Source organism: Myotis myotis, unplaced genomic scaffold, assembly GCF_014108235.1.
Source record: "Myotis myotis isolate mMyoMyo1 unplaced genomic scaffold, mMyoMyo1.p scaffold_m19_p_4, whole genome shotgun sequence".
NCBI classification, from domain to species: domain Eukaryota; kingdom Metazoa; phylum Chordata; class Mammalia; order Chiroptera; family Vespertilionidae; genus Myotis; species Myotis myotis.
Window position 1 is genome coordinate 112,935,649 of NW_023416346.1, and position 19,543 is coordinate 112,955,191.

Consider the following 19,543-nt stretch of genomic DNA (forward strand, 5'->3'; position numbering starts at 1 on the left):
GCATAAGGACACATATATAATACCTTAATCAATAAAGAAAAAAACAAAAAAAAAATGGCTGGCCTTTTCCTCTGAGAAACCTTCAAGTTTTGCATGTTAAATTGCCTTTTTAAGAAATTAAAAATTATGTTGATAGCAGATGTTACTTTCCTTATTTTTGTACTATAATATTATTTGGCAAACTAAATAAATTGCCAACTTTATAATGGCCTCCCTCCCTTCCTTCAAATAGTTCAACTGGTTCCTGAAATCTAAATGTTTAGAACCACTGCTGTAAATGACATCCAAAATTCTCATTTTTTTTATGAAAAAAAAATCAATCTGATAACTCTTTACTTTCTAAGTATATTGAACAACCCAGGATAAAAACCCCATGCCTGTGACCAGTGCAATCCCCCTTTGTTTCAAATCACATTGTATTATATGGTCATTTGTGTAGCATTTTTTGTGTGACTTGCTGATGACCAACACAGCAGGAGGAAATGCACTTAAATGAACTGGAAAATGGAAGTCTCTCAAACACTCAGAAGTCAATATAGCATGAAAAGATAGACAAAGGAAGAAGAAAACAATACAAAAGTTAAAAGTGGTAAGCAGGTCACAGGAATTCAAATGCAAATAGACATCATTCCAAATCAATACTAATCAAATATGTGTCAATCTATATATTTTAAAGAAATTGTTGTTGAAAAATTGACTCAATTCTTTTTATTTCTTACCATACCCCCAGTTATTTAAAATTATGTTTAAGTTATTCAGTTACTAAATATTTTAATAACATGTATGGATAGTACCTTCCTTTTCTGGATATAAGGCAAAGAAAATGAAGCAGTTGGGAAAAGAAAAGGCATAATTCATGATGTCTTTACCAGGATATTAATCTGATAATACATATTTGTGGATGAGTGAGTTTGAAACTATATAACTCAATTGTAGACATAATGAGCAGTTTTCTTAGTTACAAGTTATTATGCTTTTAAATAATTTTGAAAATTAAAAAGTACTTGAAATATTATACAATGATATGGTAATATGATTACAGCAAAAATCCAAAAAATGCCTACACACTAGTAACTATAAAACAATTTCTATTACACTTGGAAAAACAAGATAATTTGGGGAACACTGCAACTAAATTGCAGGTATTAAACAAGAACTATTGAGCACAACTTATCTGTTGGTTACTCAGAGATAAAACATGACTCCTGTCCTCAAGAGGAAAATAAGACATTCGTAAATTAGTATACTTAATTATTACAATAATGATTTGAGACAGAGTAAGGAAAATAAGTCATCTCTCAGTCCAATAATAGTTTAACTTCCTCTCCAGGAGGATCTCCCAAATGCTTGTCCAGCCCCAGGAGGATCTCTCAAATGCTTGTCCAGCCCTAACATCTCACCCATGCTATCTTAGCATTTTTAATTGGGAGAGCCTTGCTAAAATGTACCACAGCCCTATAACTCAATATATTTTCCCTCAAATATTGCTTCTCTTTTTATTTTCTTTTTTAAAATATATTTTTATTGATTCCAGAGAGGAAGGGAGAGGAAGAGAGAGAGAGAAACATCAGTAATGAGAATCATTGATTGGCTGCCTCCTGCACACCCCACACTGAGGATCGAGCCCTCAACTTGGGCATGCACCCTTGACCAGAATCCAACCTGGGGCCCTTCAGTCCGCAGGCCAATGCTCTATCCACCTGGCCAAACCAGCTAGGGCTCTTTTTGACATTCTTATTATTATTACTGTGCCTCTCCTAAAACTGGTCTTTCAGCAATGCCTTTCACCTTCATCCTGCTTTGCAATCAGCTCTTCCTCAGTAAACTCACACAATAAGTTCTTTCTGATTTTCCTTACCATGTTGCCTCACACTATCTGGACATATGGCAAACATTCAACAAGTACTTAATTAAATGAAAATTTATTATTAGTAATTTAATATTTTTTAATATTACAACTCTCCTCAGGAATCCTGAGACCTAAAATGATGAACAAGGTGACTATCTCTATAGTTTTAAAGGTTTATGTCTATAATTATTATGCCTTGATACCAGATGTCTACAAATGGAGAAATGCATATTATTTCTAATGTTTAATTTGTGAAGACTTTGTTTGGGAACAATGCACCAGTTTTAATTAGTAGATATAATCACCCGACCACTTATGAGCAGGCATTCTTTTCTTTTGCAGTTGAATCAACTCTTGCCAAATGTAAAAGAACAACTGAATATTGCCAAATTTACCTCTGAAGAGTTAGGATCTAACTTTCTTTGCTCTTTCATAACTACCAGGACTATCATGTTTTATCTTCTTGAAAAACCAGTTAAAGGGATGTGACCTTTTGTTTCATTAATTGAGCACTTTAAAACCCTGGTGCTATGGACAACTTCTAATGATGTCTTCCCAAATTGTAACCTCAAGGGTTACATGGAAAATTAACCTTTGGGTTAAAAAAAAAGTCCACAAAACACAATATACACATATGCACACACATATGTATGCTGTGTGCACACACATGGGAATAGGTCTTGATAATTATTGAATGAGGGGTCTTGTAGAAAGTCCACAGTTCATTCACCTTGTGAACTTTACTCAATATCACAGCTTTGTGAATGTAGTAAAAGACATGACAGATACTGTAGTGGGTTGAATGGTACCAACCCCCCACCCCAAACATGTCCATGTCCTAATCTCAGAAGGCTTTAAATGTTACCTTATTTTGAAAAAAAAAAGGGTGTTTGGAAATTAATTCCTTATCTGATGTATCATTGCCAAATATGTTCTCTTATACAGTCCTAGCCACAGCGATCAGACAAAAAGAAAACATAAAAGGCATCTAAATTGGAAAGGAAGTTGTAAAACTGTCCATATTTGCAGCTGACATGATATTGTAAATAGAAAACCCTAAAGACTCCACAAAATAATGACTAGATTTAATAAATGAATTTGGCAATGTAGCAGGATATAAAATTAATACCCATAAATCAATGGCATTTTTATACACTAATAATGTATTCTCAAAAAGAGAAACTAAAAAACAATGCCATTTACCATTGCAACAAAGAAATTAAGATAATTAGTAATAAACTTAACTAAGGAGGTAAAAGACTTGTACTCGGAAGACTATAGGACTTTGAAAAAAGAGATAGAGGAAGATATAAACAAGTGGAAGAATATACCCTGCCAGAATGGTTACTGTCAATAAACCAACAAACAATAAATGTTAATGAGAATATGACAAAAAGGAACCCTAGTACACTGTTGGTGAGAATGTAGACTGATATAGCCACTATGATAAACAGTGCGGAGTTTCCTTAAAACATTAAAAATGGAACTGCCATTTGAGACCCAGTGATCCCATTTCTAGGAATATATCCTAAGAATACCCCCCCCAAAAAAAAAAAAAAAAAAAAAAAACAACCACAAAGAATACATTCACTCCTATTTTCATGGTAGCATTATTTACAATAGCTCAGATTTGGAGACAACCCTAGTGCCCATCAGCAGACTAATGGAAAAAACAAAACAAACAAACAAACAAAAACCTGTGGCACATTTACCCAATGGAATACTATGCAGTTGTAAAAAAGAAGGTCTATTGGCATTTGAGACACCATGGAGGTACCTAGAAATAATTATGCTAGGCAAAATAATCTAGTCAAAGAAAAACAAAATCACATGATCTCACTTATATGTGGAATCTAATCTACACAAAAAAGCTGATGAATACAATTGGACAATAGGTATGGAAACATGGAATAGACTGGCGAATCTCAGAGGGAAGGGGAGAGAAGGCAGTAAGAGATTAACCAGAGAATTTATATGCATTGCCCATGAACAGACAATAGGGTAGTGAGAGCCTGGGGCAGGATGGGGACTGGGTAGTTGGGGGTAAGGGGAGAAAAACTGAGAACATCTATAATAATCTCAACAATAAAAATTTGAAAATAAAAAAGGTTTTTGCATATGTAATTAAATTAAAGCTCCTGAGATGATGTCATCCTCAATTTTCCATGTGGACCCTAAATCCTATGACAAGTGTTTTATAAAGGAAGGCAGAGAAAAATCTGAGACAGAAGAAAAAAAAAACAACTCAGAGAAGAGAACAAGGGTAATGTTGACCACAGAGGCAGAAATTGGAGTGATGTGACCACAAGCCAAGAAACGCTGACAGCCTCCAAATGTTAGATGAGGCAAAAATCCTCCTCTAGAGCCTCCAGGGGCTATGTAATCCTTGATTTCAGACTTGTGACCTCCAAAACTGAGAGACAATAAACTTCTGTTGTTTTAAGCCATGGGTGGGTAACTTGTTTTTCTGCCAAGGGCCATTTGGGTATTTATAACATCAATCATGGGCCATATGAAATTATCAAATTAAAATTTTGCCTGCTATATTTGGTCAAATGTTTAATTAACTCAGCCCTAATTCCTTGGCAGGGCAAGACCAAATGATTGTGTGGCCCTTATACGGCCCAGACACCTTATGTTCCCCACCCTTATTTTAAGCCATCAAGGTTGTGGTAAGTTATTAAAGCAGCCCCAGAAACTAATAAAGATATCAAGATACGTTTTTTGTAAGGTAAGTGCCTTAAACTATTGATGAATTTCCATTACGATTTGAGAAGTAACTTCTTTCTCCATTTCAATGCCATGTTCATTCCCCAGTACAGTGTATAGCTCCACTTTGAAAGACATTCAGATCTCATTTGTACTGTCTGTGCCCGAGTTATACAGTCTCCCTTTCTTGTCAATAACAGCCTGACTGATGAAACAACACAGATGTGTCTATGTCTGTTAGTCCCTTCACATGCAGAGCAAAAGCTCCAGAAAGTACAGTGGGGCCTTGACTTACGAGTGTCCCGACTGAGTTTTTTGAGATACGAGCAGTCTCTCGGCTGATTTTTTGCTTTGAGTTGCGAGCTAAAATTAGGGTTACCAGCCAGCTTCAGATGCCCCACCGCTAGTTGGTGCAGCGAACGTCATAGTGAATGCCACAACATCAGCCCAGCATCATGTGTCTCAATCGTTCACTTTTTGATTTGACATACGAGTAATTTGAGTTACGAGCTCCGTCACGGAACGAATTAAACTCGTAAGTCAAGGCCCCACTGTATAGAGATCATGGTTATGACTAAGAAAACATCAAACCCACCAGGTCAGAAGACATACAGATGTACATATAGATACACATATATAGCTGTAGATATATGACTATAAATATTTTCTTTTTGCAGACCGTAAAGATCTCATCAGGACAGAGAACAGTGATTCTCAGCCTCCATTCCAGATCTAATAAATTTATAATTCATGTATGAGAGGGGCAGAGGTGATATGAACCTGGGTGAATGTATTTTGTGAAAGTTCTACTGATGCTTATGATGTCCACTCCTAGTTAAGAAACCACTGCTACTGACAGTTGGAGATGACAAGCCTCAGGCCACTGAGATTCTCATATAATTAGTGCTGATCCAATGGCTTGCATCAGTGTACTATCATGCCAAGCACCTCTTTATTTTGAGGTTAAAAAACACTAAAAATGAAAATGTCAACATGCAATCCTATATAATAAAAGCCTAATATGCTAAGTGTCCAGTCGTCCAGTGGGCCGATCAACCAATCAAAGCATAATATGCTAATGATATGCTAAGGTTGCTCAACTGCTCACTATGACGTGTACTAACCACCAGTGGGCAGATGCTCCGACTGGTAGGTTAGCTTGCTGCTGGGGTCTGGCCGATGGGGACTGAGCGAGATGGGCCGGGCACAGCCTGGAGCCCTCCTGTGGCTTTCCCTGGCTGGCCAACCTCCTGCGTCCCTCCCCGGCCCCAATTGTGCATCAGTGGGGTCCCTCGGCCTGGCCTGCACCCTCTTGCAATCTGGAACCCCTCAGGGGATGTTGGAGAGCCAGTTTTGGCCTGATGGTAGAACAACCTGTTGCTATGATACACCCTGACCACCAGGGGGCAGACAATTCAGGAGCTGCCCCCTGGTGGTCAGTGCGCTCCCACAGGGGGAGTGTCGCTCAGCCAGAAGCTGGGCTCACAGCTGGCGAGTGCAGCAGTGGTGGTGGGAGCCTCTCCCACCTCTGCCAGTACTAATGATGTCCGACTGATGGCTTAGGCCAGGGTGGGCTAACTTTTTAACTCGAGGGCCACAATGGGTTCTTAAACTGGACCGGAGGGCTGGAACAAAAGCATGGATGGAGTGTTTGTGTGAACTAATATAAATTCAAAATAAACATCATTACATAAAAGGGTACAGTCTTTTTTTTTTTTTTTAGTTTTATTCATTTCAAACTGGCCGGATCCAGCCCGCGGGCCGTAGTTTGCCCACGGCTGGCTTAGGCCCTAGGGAGTGGGCCTAAGCCATCAGTCAGACATCCCCTGAGGGCTCCTGGACTGCGAGAGGGCACAGGCCATGCTGAGAGACACCCCCCTACCGAGTGCACAAGTTTCATGCACCAGGCCTCTAGTATTACAATAATTAAAATACATGTGTTCTGAATTACCAAACTGAATACAAAATTGTCTTTTGCGATTAACAATTGATCATTATTTCAATAAACTTTGAGAATGATAATCTTCTCTCCCCATTGAGAAACTGTTCTCATAAGCTAGAATAAAGTCAATTCCCACCTTCTTTTCAATATTATGCTATTATGAAAATAATATAAATTAATGTTCAGGTTCTATTACTTATTGTTGTTTAAGAGTGTTCCCTTAGTTACTATGCTACCTTCATTCTAATAATCATTTTGACAATTGGTGGGAGGTTTCTGATATTAGGGTTTATGGTGCTTTGACCTAGTAAATGTCAGCCCATAAGAAAATTTGCAAATTATTAAGTTAATACAGCACACATTCACTTTATAAAAGTATTTTAGTTCTATGAAAACCTTAACAAGTTTTTAAATGTTAACATATATTTACAAGTCATGTGCAAGATGCACTATAAATGTCATAAAAATACCATTAGTCCAATTTAACTTCTGGATTAACATTAATTTTGATCCAATTGTTACAGATTTTCGAAATGAATAATTTACTACTGTCTATATAGTTTTTAACTTTAAATTATGAAACAATCATTAGCTGGCTTTAAACTCCTTACCTATATATAAAGAGAATGTGAATCCTAAATTAACAAAAGCCAACTTGTGTGCAGGGAATTAATAGTCACAGTAAATGGACAAGTCAATTATTAGTTTCACTTTGTCTATTTTAAGAAGTGAAATGAGACCACTTGCTTTTTAAGATAGGACTATAATTTGCTGCTTTTTAAAGAGTAAAAGCTGATAAACTAGCTGACTCTTCTATCTACTTTTCTCACATTAACTTTTGTAGCTCATGGAACATTCTGATCATGAATGTGCTAAGTACTTCCATTTTCTTAAGTGCCTTGAAAAGAAATTTCATGCTTTAAAATTAGTGAAACAAGAGAAGTGTCTATTAAAACGTATTTGAAAAGTACAAAAAATTGAAATGCTGAAATAGGAGGCAAAGATGAACAGAAGCATATCCAGGAGACATGCAACCAAATGGGGGGGGCAGGGAAACCCTGACAAACATGTCAAGGACAAGTTTATATTTAATTGCATTATTACTGGATATTTTATTTGTTAAGACACAGAATCTGTTAACAGAGGAATGAAACAAAAATGAAGTAGTCAATAATGTTGAGACCATTCTAACTGTTACAGAGGGTCACCACAGATTTAAGAGAAGTTTGGTCACATTTAGAATTTAACAAAAGAGTGGAGAAGGAAACAATAACCACAAAACTGGTATATAGAAATGTCACAAGAAGTACAGCATATAGCGTTAGCCACAGTCTATAAAATGGAGGCAGAATATTAACATGATAGACTGTTGAATAGATGAAATGAGATAACATGAAAATGCTTTGCAAATGCAAGACACTCCAACAGCAAAGACAGATAATGATAATTAATCAAGTAAAACTACACCTACAGGGCCTTGACTTTCTGGTTGATTAAAGAGCTCATTTGAATGAGAGCTGACATTCATTCATGGCCGAAACTATAAATAAGGACAGAAAGTCTTGGCCTCTTATTGAGGAACAAGAATTATCCCTGAGGTTAACAAAGATTGCAATGCAAAGTCTTTGTAGACAGGCATCTATTGATTATCTATCTATCTATCTATCTATCTATCTATCTATCTATCTAACTTTTAGCAAATCTGTGCACAGTAGACACTCAATAAGAAAGTAGTAAATAGAACTAGTGAACCCATTTCTCATTCTGTACCCAAAAGATTGTGGAGTCTACTTGAGTAAATTTTAGAGATCTTCCTTAAATTCAAGATGCCAGTTAAGCCTATAATCTTGACCAGTTTCCTGGCTGAACTGTGATATGTAACTGTTATTTTTTAAAATTTATCTTTATTGTTGAAAGTATTACAGATGTCCCTCTTTGGTTCCCAATGACCCCTCCACCCCACACCTGCACCTCCCGCGTTGTCTGTGTCCATGGGCGATGACGCATATATGCATATAAGATCCTCAATCCATCTCTCCCCACCTACTCCACTACCCTCACCTTCCCTCTGAGATTCCTCATTCTGTTCCATGATTCTAAGTTTCTAGATCTATTTTGTTTATCAGTATATTTTGTTCATTCTCCATCTCACTCAAGCTATCTCAAATGGTAAGATATCCTTCTTTTTTACTACTGCATAGTACCCCATGATGTAACTGTACCAGAGCCTTTTTATCCACCCATCTGTTGATGGGCACTTGGGCTGTTTCCATATCTATTGAAAACGGTGCTGCTATGAACATAGGGGTACATATATTATTTCTGGTTGGTGTTTCTGGGTTCCCTTTTCTTCACATCCACACCAGCACTTGTCATTTGTTGAATTGTTGATGATAGCCATTCTGACAAGTGTGACGTGATACATCATTATCATCATAATTTGCATCTCTCAGATGATTAGAGTGGAATAATATACTGTGTTCATGGATTGGTAGAATCAAAATTATTAAGATGTACATACTCAAAGCTATCTATAGATTCATTGAAATCCCTATTAAAATAACAAATGCATATTTTTACAGATCTAGAACAAGCATTTCGAAAATTTATATGGAACCAAAGAAGACCCCGAACTGACCCAAGCCATTACACTCAATTAATATTTAACAAAGGAGGCAAGAGCATACAGTCTCTTCAATAAATGGTTTTGGGAAAACTGGACAGATACATGAAAAGTAATGAAACTATGCCATCAACTTATACCATACACAAAAATAAACTCAAAATGGGTAATAGACTTAAATGCAAGTCATGAAACCATAAAAATCTTAGAAGAAGCCATAGGCGGTAAAATCTCAGACATCTCTCCTAGCAATATGTTTGGTGATACATCTCCTAGGGCAATGGAAATGGAGAAAATAAATAAGTGGGACTACATCAAAATAAAAAGCTTCTGCACAGCAAAAGAAACCATCAACAAAAAGAAAAGGGATCCCACTGCATGGGAGAATATTTTTGCCAATGATACATTTGAAAAGGGATTAATGTCCACAAAATATAAGTAATTCATACAACTTAACAAATGGAAGACAATCCAATTAAAAAATGGGCAAAGGCCCTAAATAGACACTTCTCCAAAGTGGACATACAGAAGGGCAAGAGACATATGTTACTGTTCTTTCAGCCTCTATTTATTTCTCCAAACTCAACTAACTGCTCTTTTAACCTTCAATAAACATCTGATCTGGATGTGACTTATTGCCAAGCTTCTAGGTTAGATCTTCATAGCTCACTCAATCTCCTGGGCCCTTCTTTATCTGTCTCCTTCATCCATAAAGGAGGCTCTTTGATCATATCAGGCAATTAAATCAAAATCAAAAGTTTTAGTGTGGTTTATTCTATTACTCTGTAGTATACAGCTACTGAAAAATGGTGAGTCATAAATGTTGGGTTTTATTTATGAATATTAATGCTGAGTAAATGCTAAACAATTTGTTCACTGTAGTCTATTCTTTAAGAGTTCCAAATGCAGTAAAGAAAATTTGACACACATGATATACACACCAAATGAGGAGAGAAATGCTCTAATAAAAGTGTAAAAAGAGACTTGCTAGCACTTGAGAAATGTTATTTAATTCTGCCTAATGGGAGTGAAGTCATGGAAGACTTCATAAAGGTGACAATGGGGTATGTCTTAAAATTTCAGTAGATTGGCAGAAGGGATAGAGCAGGAGAAGGAATTTCAGAAAGCAAGTATTGCATGTGCAAAGGATAGATGATTTTCTTACCAAAATAAAATGAGACTCTGACAGACTCTGCTTTATTTTTTGATGCAAGTACTAAAAACTCTAATGCCCGTTATAGGAGGTATACTCTGAGTTGCCCTAACTCTCAACTATGATAATCCTAATATATAAAAGCCCAGGGTTGTAACAACCTATCACAATTGGAAGGCTGACCAACCCGGAAGTCCCTCAGTCAGCACTGGTTTGCTGTGGTGACTAAGAACTGACTGCCCCACTGCAGCCTGGCGACCCAGCACTGACTGCCCAGGGGGCTAAGAGGCAGGGTCTGATCCACAGCCTCAGTGGCAGCTATTGGTCAATACTTGCCTCTCTCTTTCTCTCCCTCTTTGTTTCCAGGATTCGCCAGCAGCCAGGCCTTTCTATCTCACCCGGCCTCTGAGGGGGCTGCTGTTCAGCCCTGCCTCTCTGATCAGGCCCAGAGATAGGCCCAGAGGAGATGCTGACTGGCATTGGAACCAACCAATCAGAACCAAAGGTGGGTGCTGTGAATAACCAATGGCTGCCTGAGAGGTGGAGCTTTTGACGCTGACTGGCATAGGAACTGACCAATCAGAACCAAATGTGGGTGCTGTGAAGAGCACATGGCTCTCTAGGAGGCAGAGATTCTTTTTTTTTTCTCTTTTTTTTAGGACTTGGAGATTCTGACACTGACTGGCATAAGAACTGACCAGTCAGAACAAAACGTGGGTGCTGTGAAGAACCAATGGCTGTCTAGGAGGTGGAGCTTTTGGCATTGACTGGCATAGGAACTGACCAACAGAACCAAATGTGGGTGCTGTGAGGAGCCAATGGCTGCCAAGGAGGTAGAGCTTTTGACGCTGAATGGCATAGGAACCGACCAATCAGAACCAAACGTGGGTGCTGTGAAGAACCAATGGCTGCCTAAGAGGCAGAGCTTTAGACATTGATTGGCATAGGAACTGACCAATCAGAACCAAATGTGGGTGCTGTGAAGAGCCAATGGCTGCCTAGGAGGTGGAGCTTTTGACACTGACTGGCATAGAAAGGTCTAATCAGAACCAAATTGGCCAGCTGTGGAGAGCAGTTGGGGGCAAGATCAGGCCTGTAGGAGAGGGAAGTTGGGGGCAAGATCAGGCTGGCAGGGGAGGGAAAATTAGGGGCAATCAGGCTGGCAGGGGAGGGCAGTTAGGGTTGATCAGGCTGGCAGGCAGAGGAAGTTAGGAGCAATCAGGCAGGCAGGTGAGCAGTTAGGAGCCAGTGGTCCCAGACTGTGAGAGGGATGTCTGACTCCCAGCAGTCAAACATCCCCCAAGGGGTCTCCAATTCGAGAGGGTGCAGGCTGGGCTGAGGGAATCCCCCCTTCCATGCACGAATTTAGTGCACCGGGCCTCTGGTTACATATAAGAATAATGGTTGCATTGAACTCACGAAAGCCACTACATGTATGCACTAGTTAATAAGGCAAGAATAATCAACTTATGAACCAGGAAGTCACAGTTCGATTCTCAGTCAGGGCACATGCCTGGGTTGCTGGCTTAATGTGTGGGGTGTGCAGGAGGTAGCCAATCAATGATTCTCTCTCATCATTGATGTTGCTATCTCTCTCTCTCCCTCTCCATTCCTCTCTGAAATCAATATAATATAATTTTTTTTTAAAGTAGGGCATATATTTCCCACTTCACCATGGTCCCTACCACTCTTCATTGCATTATCCTTGGACATGCTTTACTCATTTATATGATAAGAACTTGACTTTGTAACCCATACTGTAGTATTTATATCTTTTCAGAAACATATCTTCTATGTGACAATGTCTTTAACAGCTGAGAACCTGACATTTGGTTTGCAGTTGACATTAAGTTCAAGGTTGAGAGAGAACATACAGAGACAATGATGAGATGAATGCAGATGGAGCTAAGAATTATACACTTCAGACACAGAGGGGATCTCAGTATTGGTTGAAAAGAGAGGCAAGGAAGAGTTTTCAGTCTGAGAGAGTCTGCATTCAAAGGCATTAGGCCGGTTAATTCTGCTCCCATAAGATAAAGAAAAAACATAATAAAGATGGGCATTAAGTTAATAAGATGTGGATTAACCAAGGACTTTAAAGAAAACAAATACCGAATATGAATGTATAGCCTCTGTAATAACTACTGCTCCATTCCCACCTTTGCTGGTATAAGCCCCATTCCCCACCGCCCCCACACACACCCATTCACGTACTCACACAAACATTCAGGTTTCCTCACCATAGGAGAAAGCATACAATAGTCACTGAGTCAAGACACCTCACTTCTGATGATACAATAATATGCTCAAAATTTAGATCAGTGACCTAAGACAAGCCAATGAGAATTCCTCCTCAGGGAATGTCCAACTCCAGCTAGAGTTCCAAACTCCACTTTGCCTCAGAGTGAGAAGAATTGAGCAAATCATTGCCCTCCCCGTGTATGCTTCCTGTGTATGCTTCCCCACACCCTGTTGTACTGCACCTCTGTAAAATATGATGACATGCACAGAGAAACAGAAAAGAAAAACAGAGAAAATTCTAACATCATTCTAGTCATCCTTGAGGCCAGCATCACTATTGCCTTTTAAGTGGTTTGTCACTTGTGATTAGAGCCCTGGCGATAAAATATCAGAACTGTGATTCTGCAAGTGTAAGTTGTCTAGGCACAAATTTTGCTCCAAAATAAATTCCTCAAATTACCTTTTGATTGAAATGGACATCTATTAGAGATGAAAAAAACACACACAAAAAAAATATTTTTGCATTATCTTCCCTCTAAATTGTTTACCTACTTGATTCAATTCTCTATATTTCATGCACATAGTGACTGAAAGAAAATAAAGGTTTGTCTGCCCTAGAATCTGTCCACAGTAGAATTCTCTCTTGATGTAACACTTTTTTCCTACATAGTAACTGATGCTTTCTGTGACACTTAACTTCACCTGAAGCTAATAAATCATGATTCATCAACTATAAGATTCACTTATTTCATTTATCTACCATTACATAAAAATGTTACTTTCACTCTCTAATTAGTAGCAAATCCTAATAAACAGGATAAAGTGAAAATACATTATTCAGAGGAAAGAGGTTTTTTTTTCAAAAAAAATTCATCGTTACCCTTTACATATCCTATCTAATAAAAGAGAAACATGGTAATTGGCGTACGATCGCTACCCTTCCCATTGGCTAATCAGGGCAATATGCAAATTAACTGCCAACCAAGATGGCGGCCAGCAGCCAGGCAGCTTGAAACTAACATGAGGCTTGCTTCCTTCAGTGACGGAGGACTCCAACGTTCCCTGCCTGCCGCTGCAGGCCTCTGAGCTGCAACTTTAAGCAACTATGTAACAAATATAGAAGCTAAACAAAACCCCAGAAACCTGCTTTAGTCGCCCAGCTTCAGCCAGGAGGATCGCAACATTGTAAGCAAAGGCCAGAAACCTACTTTCAGCAGTGGAGGCCTAAGAGCTGGAGCCAAGTCTCAAAGCTAAAGCTGGCCCAGAATAAAAAAAAAAAAGAAAAAAGACAAAAAGGAGTGGTTGGGAGCTTCAGTCACCCCCAGCCTGAAAACAGCCTTCAGCCCCTCACCCAGACTGGCCAGGCACCCCAGTGGGGACCCCCACCCTGAAGGGTGTGTGACCAGCTGCAAACAGCCATCATCCCCTAACCCAGGCTGGCCAGGCACCCCAGTGGGGACCCCCGCCCTGATCCAGGACACCCTTCAGGGCAAACCAGCCAGCACCCACCCATGCACCAGGCCTCTACCCTATATAGTAAAAGGGTAATATGCCTCCCGGCACCGGGATCAGCGTGACAGGGGGCAGAGCCCAAACCCCCTGATCGCCCTGCGGCTCTGTGTGTGACAGGGTGCGGCGCCCCAACACCGCCCCCCCCATGGGCCCTGCTCTGTGTGTGACGGGGTAGAGCCATAACCTCCCCATCGGCCCTGCCCTGAGTGTGAGAGTGGCGGCGCCCCAACCCTCTGATCGGCCCTGCTCTGTGGGTGATAGAGGGCGATGCCCCAACCCCCTGATGGGCCCTGCTCTGTGCGTGACAGGGTACAGAGCCCCAACCCCCCTGATGGGCCCTGCTCTGTGCGTGACAGGGGACGGTGCCCCAACCCCCTGATTGGCCCTGCTCTGTGCATGACAGGGGGTGGCGCCGCAACCTCCCCATCGACCCTGCCTTGAGTGTGACAGGGGGCAGTGCCCCACCCCCCCAATCGGCCCTGCTCTGAGCCCAACCAGGGGCTGCACCTAGGGATTGGGCCTGCCCTCTGCCACCCGGGAGCAGGCCTAAGCCAGCAGGTCGTTATCTCCCGAGGGGTCCCAGACTGCTAGAGGGCACAGGCCAGGCTGAGGGACCCCCCTCCCCCCGGAGTGCACAAATTTTTGTGCACCGGGCCTCTAGTCTATATATATAAAAGCCTAGGCAACCATTATGACTGGACGACTGAAGGAATGGATGTCCAGATGCCTGGCCAGTAGCTATGATGCGCACTGACCACTAGGGGACAGACGCTCAATGCAGGAGCTGCCCCCTTGTGGTCAGTGCACTTCCACAGCCAACCTCCCTCTGTCCCTCCCCACAGTCGGCCAGCCTCAATCGGCCCTGATCAGCGGCCAAGCTAAGAGACCCCACCCATGCATGAATTTGTGCACCAGGCCTCTAGTATATTTAATAAAACAACATTTGAGTAACCTTTTAAAAAATATAATATGTGATATAAAATTCTGAAGCAAATATTCATACTACTTATAAACAGGCTGTGCAGAATGAGCATAGTGCATACTAGTCTAATTGCATTCCAAATAAAATTAGCAACAATTAGGTACATTATTCAGAAAGCATTAAAAAAATTAATCAATGAATTAAAAGACTTAAAGTTGCCAAGATAATTGAGAACAAAACACAAATATATGGTACTCAGAAACACTAACATTTTTCCTTTAAATATAGCAAACAAAAGTGCTTTTACTGAACTTTCCCTAAGCTATTTTACATAATGGCTTCTTACTGAGTTTTTGGGATAATAATCTCAAATTTTCCTAGAACTCATCATTTTCTAAGTATCCTATTTCTAGCGATGGCTTGATGTGACAGGATGCATTCATATTAATTTTTCTAGAAAAGTAATGCGCTTTCCTTTGCTCTTTTCCTACTCAAATAACTGCCAAGTTTTGATAAGTACAATTCTTCAGGAAAATCTGAGGTCAGCACCCTGCTTTTATTAAACTACAAACAAAAACTCTCTCAGAGTGAGAGTGCCTGCAGCCTGCATGTAAGTTTGAAGAGAAGAACATTCAGGGAAGTGGGAGAGGAGAGGACAATTACTGACTCTACTGGAATCCTAAGGAACTTAAACCTTTCTTTCATGCTCATTGTGGTTCCAGAAGTAGAAATGAGAGGTATCTTCTGACCAGACCATTTACCAAAGACTTATTTCAATGCAGATAAATTTTGGAAAATCACATTCTTTATCAAGCTTTTTTCATTTCTTTTTTATTCTTCAATGGTATCATATATGCTATACATGGATTTTACAAATTTTAGCTGCTAAACTAAAAATAAATCCTTAGTGTTTTTGAGAAAGTAATATTGGGCTTGTGTGTGGGGAATTGGAAAAGAGGCCACTTCTAGAGAGTTTGCTGTGAGGCTCAGGCTTTAGAACCTTCTGGATACTCTATGCATTGGCTTTATCTGGCATGTTTTGGAGCCTATGTTTGGGCACATCTGAAAATGTGAATGTTTAGGCATTCACAAAGTAGCAAATCAAATTTTATTAAATATACTTTGATATTAAAAAGAAAATAATTGTTTTCTGCAGAGAAATGACCTTTGAGGTTTGGAAGCATATGAATGTGCCAATGTAGGATTCCTGACTACTGCTTTTCCACACCTCCCTGCCCTTTCCCTCCCCCACCTGCCTCTAGCACCTCAAGGCCAAGCCTCTCTCCCTGCACCAAAACCTCCAGTAAGTGGCTGCAACTGAAAGTCCCATGTTCTGGGTTTAGAGAATACAAACAAACAAACAAAAAAATCCAAAGCAAAACAAAAAAGAAATAATTATTAAATACATTTGAATAAATTAAGAAAAAAATAAGTGGTCAGCAGAATGATATAACGAGAAAGGCCATATAATTCCAGAAGAATCATATTTCAAAATGCCCCCTTTCAATTTGGAAATAAGAACTCTCATCACAGTTATAGCTATGAAAAAACAAATGACACCATGGCAGTCATTGTAGTGAGATACCTTTCAACAAAAGCAAAGCAGATAAAGTAGTATGATGGCCTTCAAAGTGTCTCCCTTATGAAAATAAACTCTTTTGTCAAAATTGAACATGAGTTATTTCAGTTCCTCAAATATTCCATCCTACCACATAAATTTTTGAAGAACTAGATTTAAATGTTAATTCTGAAGCTGGTGAATAAAATTTAATATTTCCTCAGCAGAGGCAAAAAGAAACAATAGGGACATCAGTTTCCTCTGATAGACAAGGGGAAGTCATATGATGTGATGGATGAATGATCATTCATCTGGGTTGGTTAGAAACACCACTTGCAGTTTCATGTCAAGGAACCTCATCTTATGAAAATGTAAAAATCTGCACTACCACAGAGAAAAGTTATAGGGATAATTATTCAATTACAAAGGATTCTTATATAAAATTATTCACCACAGAGTTTCTTTAAATAGCATATTTCCCTTGTGAGCATAAATCTTTCATTGATCATTAGCTGCTTAAAAGACACTGGGGTACAGAGTCTCTTAAAACTCATGTGTTAAGCTACTACTAACTAAAGATTAAAGAAACACTTCTCGCCGTCGCCGCCGCCGCTGGCATGAGCTCCACGCAGTTCAACAAGGGGCCCTCGTACGGGCTCTCGGCTGAGGTCAAGAACCGGCTTCTGTCCAAGTATGACCCTCAGAAGGAGGCGGAGCTCCGAGGCTGGATCGAGGGACTCACAGGCCTGTCTATCGGTCCCGACTTCCAGAAGGGTCTGAAGGATGGAATTATCCTGTGCACACTCATGAATAAGCTGCAGCCGGGCTCAGTCCCCAAGATCAACCGCTCCATGCAAAACTGGCACCAGCTAGAAAACCTCTCCAACTTCATCAAGGCCATGGTCAGCTACGGCATGAACCCTGTGGACCTGTTCGAGGCCAATGACCTGTTTGAGAGTGGAAACATGACACAGGTGCAGGTGTCTCTTCTGGCTCTGGCAGGGAAGGCCAAGACTAAGGGGCTGCAGAGTGGCGTGGACATTGGCATCAAGTACTCAGAGAAGCAGGAGCGGAATTTTGATGACGCCACCATGAAGGCGGGCCAGTGTGTCATCGGGCTCCAGATGGGTACCAACAAGTGTGCCAGCCAGTCAGGCATGACGGCCTATGGTACAAGAAGGCATCTGTACGACCCCAAGAACCATATCCTGCCACCCATGGACCACTCAACCATCAGCCTGCAAATGGGCACCAACAAGTGTGCCAGCCAGGTGGGCATGACGGCTCCTGGGACCCGGCGGCACATCTATGACACCAAGCTGGGGACCGACAAGTGTGACAATTCCTCCATGTCTCTGCAGATGGGCTACACACAGGGTGCCAACCAGAGCGGCCAGGTCTTTGGCCTGGGCCGGCAGATATACGACCCCAAGTACTGCCCACAAGGCCCAGTGGCTGACGGGGCTCCAGGGTCAGTTGGCGACTGCCCAAGCCCAGGGAAGGCCCCGGAGTACCCTCCGTACTACCAAGAGGAGGCGGGCTACTGAGGCCCCATCCTTGCAGAGTGTCTCCTCACGCCATCGTCCCGTCGGGAATTTGGGGGTTTTCTACGTTTTCATCTTGTTTTTCTGTGTGTTTAAGTTGAGGGTCTGTGAAAGCCAGAGCCAAATGCATATAGGGTGGGGGTCCCTGCTAGGGCACACCCAGGTAGCAAATTTCCCAGCAGGCTTAGGGCCAAGCGGGGGGCGGGGGGGGGGAGGTGGGGAGAGGGAGAAACCTATGCAGGGAGGGAAACTGGCCCCAAATGCTTCCGGTTGCTTCTGCCCCTCTTCTTTTTTTTCTGCTGATCAGTTTGTGGTTTCTGTACCAACAGAAGTTTCAGGCAGTTTTAACAAAAGTAATTTTTTGGGGGCGGGGGTGCGGTGGGAAGGAAGGAAGTTTCTTGGGAGAGGGCTGGACCATAGTCCCCAGATATTTTAGGCATTGTGAGGGACCGCGTTTCCCCAGGACCCTCACAGGGCACCCGCGAGGAAACAGGCAGACAGGACAATAGAGTTCTGAGTGGTTGAGGCAAATCCAGACCCCCACCTCTTCCATGCTTGTCCCCTCTCCCCGGACAAGTACTGCACAGGGACCCCTACTAGGAGGCCCTCCCTGGGACCAGCCCCACCCAGGAGCCCTGGGACCAAGAGATAATGTGAAATACCAACTGTGGACCAAAGGCAATAAAAACCTCTTTTTAAAAGGAAAAAAAAATAAAGAAACACTTCTCTAAAATTATGATCATTCAATATACTCACAAATCTATAGGAGCACACTAAGTTGATAGAGTAAGGTATGTCTGGAATGCTGTGTTTTAGCATTAAACCATAAAATATTGTTATTCTATTTTCCTAATTATATTCAAGCACAAGTTATTTTTCATAAAGAGACCATACTTTTGGAATGTTCATTATTTGGCCAAAATTCAAGAGAAAATTTATGGATGAAGAACTCTCTTTATATTCAAATTTTAAATGATGTGGGTCTTTTTATAGTTTCTGTTTTAATGAACATCAGTCATGTGGCACATATTCTTATTCTGAAACTCTTTCAATATTCTACACCATAACATCATTTGATAGGTTTATTTCTGATAAATTGACATTTACTTTGCAAATTCAGAAGGAGTTCTTGTTAACATAGGGCACTCACTGCGTTATTCTATGTTAGTAAACTTTAATCATAAAGACTCAAAAAGCTTTGTGATAAGAGTGCTTCTCAGAAAAAAGTAGTATCCCATATAATAAAAGCATAATATTCTAAGTGTCCAGTCATTCATTCAATCAATCAAAGTGTAATATGCTAATAATATGCTAAGGCCGCTCAACCACTTGCTATGATGTGCACTGATCACCAAGAGGCAAATGCTCTGACCTGTAGGTCAGCTTTCTGCTGGAGCCCAGCTGTTCAGTACTGATTGAGATGGTCCAGACATGCCCTGTAGTCCTCCTGTGGTCCCTCTCTGGCTGGTCAACTTCCTGTGTCCCCCCCC

General features: G+C 40.8%; 2 protein-coding genes across 2 annotated transcripts in view; one reads left to right on the forward strand and one right to left on the reverse strand.

The window, feature by feature from the left end:
• IL1RAPL1 (interleukin 1 receptor accessory protein like 1) overlaps positions 1-19,543 on the reverse strand; it is a 749,920-nt gene that overhangs the window by 324,768 nt on the left and 405,609 nt on the right. The gene's annotated exons all lie outside the window — the stretch shown is intronic.
• On the forward strand, positions 17,112-18,247 carry LOC118654426 (calponin-2). Its single transcript, XM_036305747.1, has one exon. It carries the CDS (start codon positions 17,127-17,129, stop codon positions 18,054-18,056), a length of 930 nt encoding a protein of 309 aa, XP_036161640.1. The 5' UTR covers positions 17,112-17,126; the 3' UTR covers positions 18,057-18,247.

Bases quoted from the DNA above. Each gene is read 5' to 3' on its own strand.
- LOC118654426 (XM_036305747.1), top strand. From the start codon at position 17,127: ATGAGCTCCACGCAGTTCAACAAGGGGCCCTCGTACGGGCTCTCGGCT.